We start from the raw sequence: 2500 nt of genomic DNA on the forward strand, positions 1-2500 counted from the left end.
CATACTTAAATTTCATACATTTTCATGGTTTAGGCACAGAGTTCATATTTTCATTTACACTCATTAGTTCCAGTTAAATCTGAAAATTAATAATAACTATTTTTTTCAGCCTGGATTTTTGTGGTCTTTCAACTACATGCTAACGAGACGGTGGAAGTCTTCTGTCTCAGGTGATGAAGCATTGGGTGAAAAGATGCTTCATGACTTCAGGCAATTTTGTACAAATCATCATGGTAGGCTACGAGACTTTTGGGATTCTCATCTTCCCATGTTGTCACCTGTGTCACCAGCTGATGAACTGATTGCAGAATCCTGAAGTTGTTAGTGATGAACATTTATTATTATTGTTATTATTATTATTATTTTTTTTTTTTTTTTTTTTTACAAAGAAATTGATTTACATATTGACCTCAAGCAATGTTTCTTTGATTGATACTTGAGGTTTATGTGGAAAGTGTATAAGTAATGTTTATTTACCTCTTGAGACTGTCTTTGTTATCTCATTTTTTTCATCATTAATTCCTTTTTTATTTCAAGCAGAGATATGGAAGTATTGTAGTATGTAATATAAAGTTGTGATATATACATATGAGTGAGTGAGTGAATAAGTGAGTGAGTTAGGGAGAGATTGAGTAACTGTATATGTGTCTATGTCTATGCCGTGTCTGTGTGTGTATCTGCGGATGATACAGTGAGTGGATAAGTGGGTAAGTAAGTTTGAATGTGGATTTATGTCTGGGTTTGGTTGTGTGCATGGCTGTGGGTGCATATATGTGTATATGTGATTTATTCTATGATACAATGAATATATTTCATTTAATCAAAAAACATCTGCATTTATTTGGATTTTTTGACTTTGAGAAGTTGTTATGACATTAAACCTATTTAGTGCTAACATGTTTTGAATTGATTACATTATATTTTGCATCAACATTTGTCTTTGTAATAACATTGAATAACTTGTAGATATGTAAATCAAAAGTTTGTAATCATGCAAAGATAACTCTTATGCCTTTTTGTGAAACATATGATAGTGTTCTCCAGAGGATTATTATGTAGAAGTAATATTCTTTGTGTAAAGGATTGGACAATTTCATACATAAAGCATATTTGATATATATTACCCATTCCTAAATAGAGTGTTATTATGAGCCAGGGTTGGTCATGTAAAACAGTATCTACCAAGAGCTGAGAAAATTGTTGTTATAAATTTTTTAGTTTCATCCAGCAAGAGTCTAACATTAGGATCTCAGGAATCGTTTATAGCAGGATATTTAAGATTGTTTGAGATGCTTTTGGTAGAAATTAATAAACTTTTATGAAAATGAAAATGAACGATTTTGTTTTCTTTGTCGGATCTTCTAAACCAGTGATTCCCAACTCTTACACCTTAGAGGACCCCCTTTAAAAAAAAAAAAAAATAAAAAAAAAAAAAAAAAAAAAAAAAAAAAAAAAAAAAAAAAAAAAAAAAAAAAAAAAAACAAAAAATATTTTCTTTCAGAGCTAAGGGAACAAAGCATATATATATAAACATAAATATATATATATATATATATATTATATATATATATATATATATATATATATATATATTAGCTATATATATATATATATATATATATATGAAATAGTGTTATTCTTTTATTAACCCATTCATGCCGGGGGCATTGCAGCCTTGCAAGTTGCAATGCCGGGGCTCTCAACCGCATAGGCCTAAATCAATTAAATGGTCGACGCCGTATGACAGCACCCTGCAAACGGGCCTTGAATGAGCGGTAACCGTGGTTTACCACCCGTCGAGAGAGGGTTAATACAAAACAAGAATATTTTTCATCCAAAACCTTTTTTTAATTGAAGACATAAGTACTTTTTAAGAAATCTTTATGCCCACTAAAATATTATTGTGTGTGGATTTATTATACATATTACAATTCTTTTTTTAATGGTTCTCTTTACTATAGCCCCAACATCTCTGACATGATGATCAACTATTACACAGACTTTGTTTATCACTAGAAATAAAATTATATGCATTCATACGCACTTACACATATATATGTGTGTGTGTATGTGTTTGTATATATCTATCTATATATATATATATATATATATTATATATATATATATATATATATATATATATATATATATATATATATATATATATATACATGCATATCAAAGTAAGTCAAAAGCGTAAAAAGTTTATCTGTTGGAATTTGCAAAAAAGTTTAAAAAATAAATTTGCCACTGCACCCTCATGCTTTTCCACTTGATGTTCTACTGAATGCCAAAATATAGTAGCCTTCAAAACTCAAGCTTTCCTCTTATGTTGTACTCAAGGTCTCACTACGCCCTTTCTACCATACATGCATATATAGATAGATCGATGGATCTATAGATAGATAGTTAGTAGATAGATATGTAGATTAGATAGATGTATAATATGTATATGTATATATATTATATATATTATATATATATATATATATATATATAT

At 28.7% G+C, this 2500-nt stretch overlaps 1 protein-coding gene across 1 annotated transcript in view; it reads left to right on the forward strand.

Annotated features, from left to right (window-relative positions):
- Iml1 (GATOR complex protein Iml1) overlaps nt 1-464 on the forward strand; it is a 63011-nt gene extending 62547 nt beyond the window's left edge. Inside the window, exon 30 of the mRNA XM_086545285.1 lies at nt 110-464. Coding sequence (XP_086401411.1) covers nt 110-316 — 207 coding nt within the window. The 3' untranslated portion in view covers nt 317-464. The remainder of the gene's footprint in view (nt 1-109) is intronic.
- Nucleotides 465-2500: the final 2036 nt, after the last annotated feature.

This window comes from Penaeus japonicus, unplaced genomic scaffold (genome assembly GCF_977035675.1).
Source record: "Penaeus japonicus unplaced genomic scaffold, GWHDUDI00000001_assembly GWHDUDI00000002, whole genome shotgun sequence".
Classification (NCBI taxonomy): domain Eukaryota; kingdom Metazoa; phylum Arthropoda; class Malacostraca; order Decapoda; family Penaeidae; genus Penaeus; species Penaeus japonicus.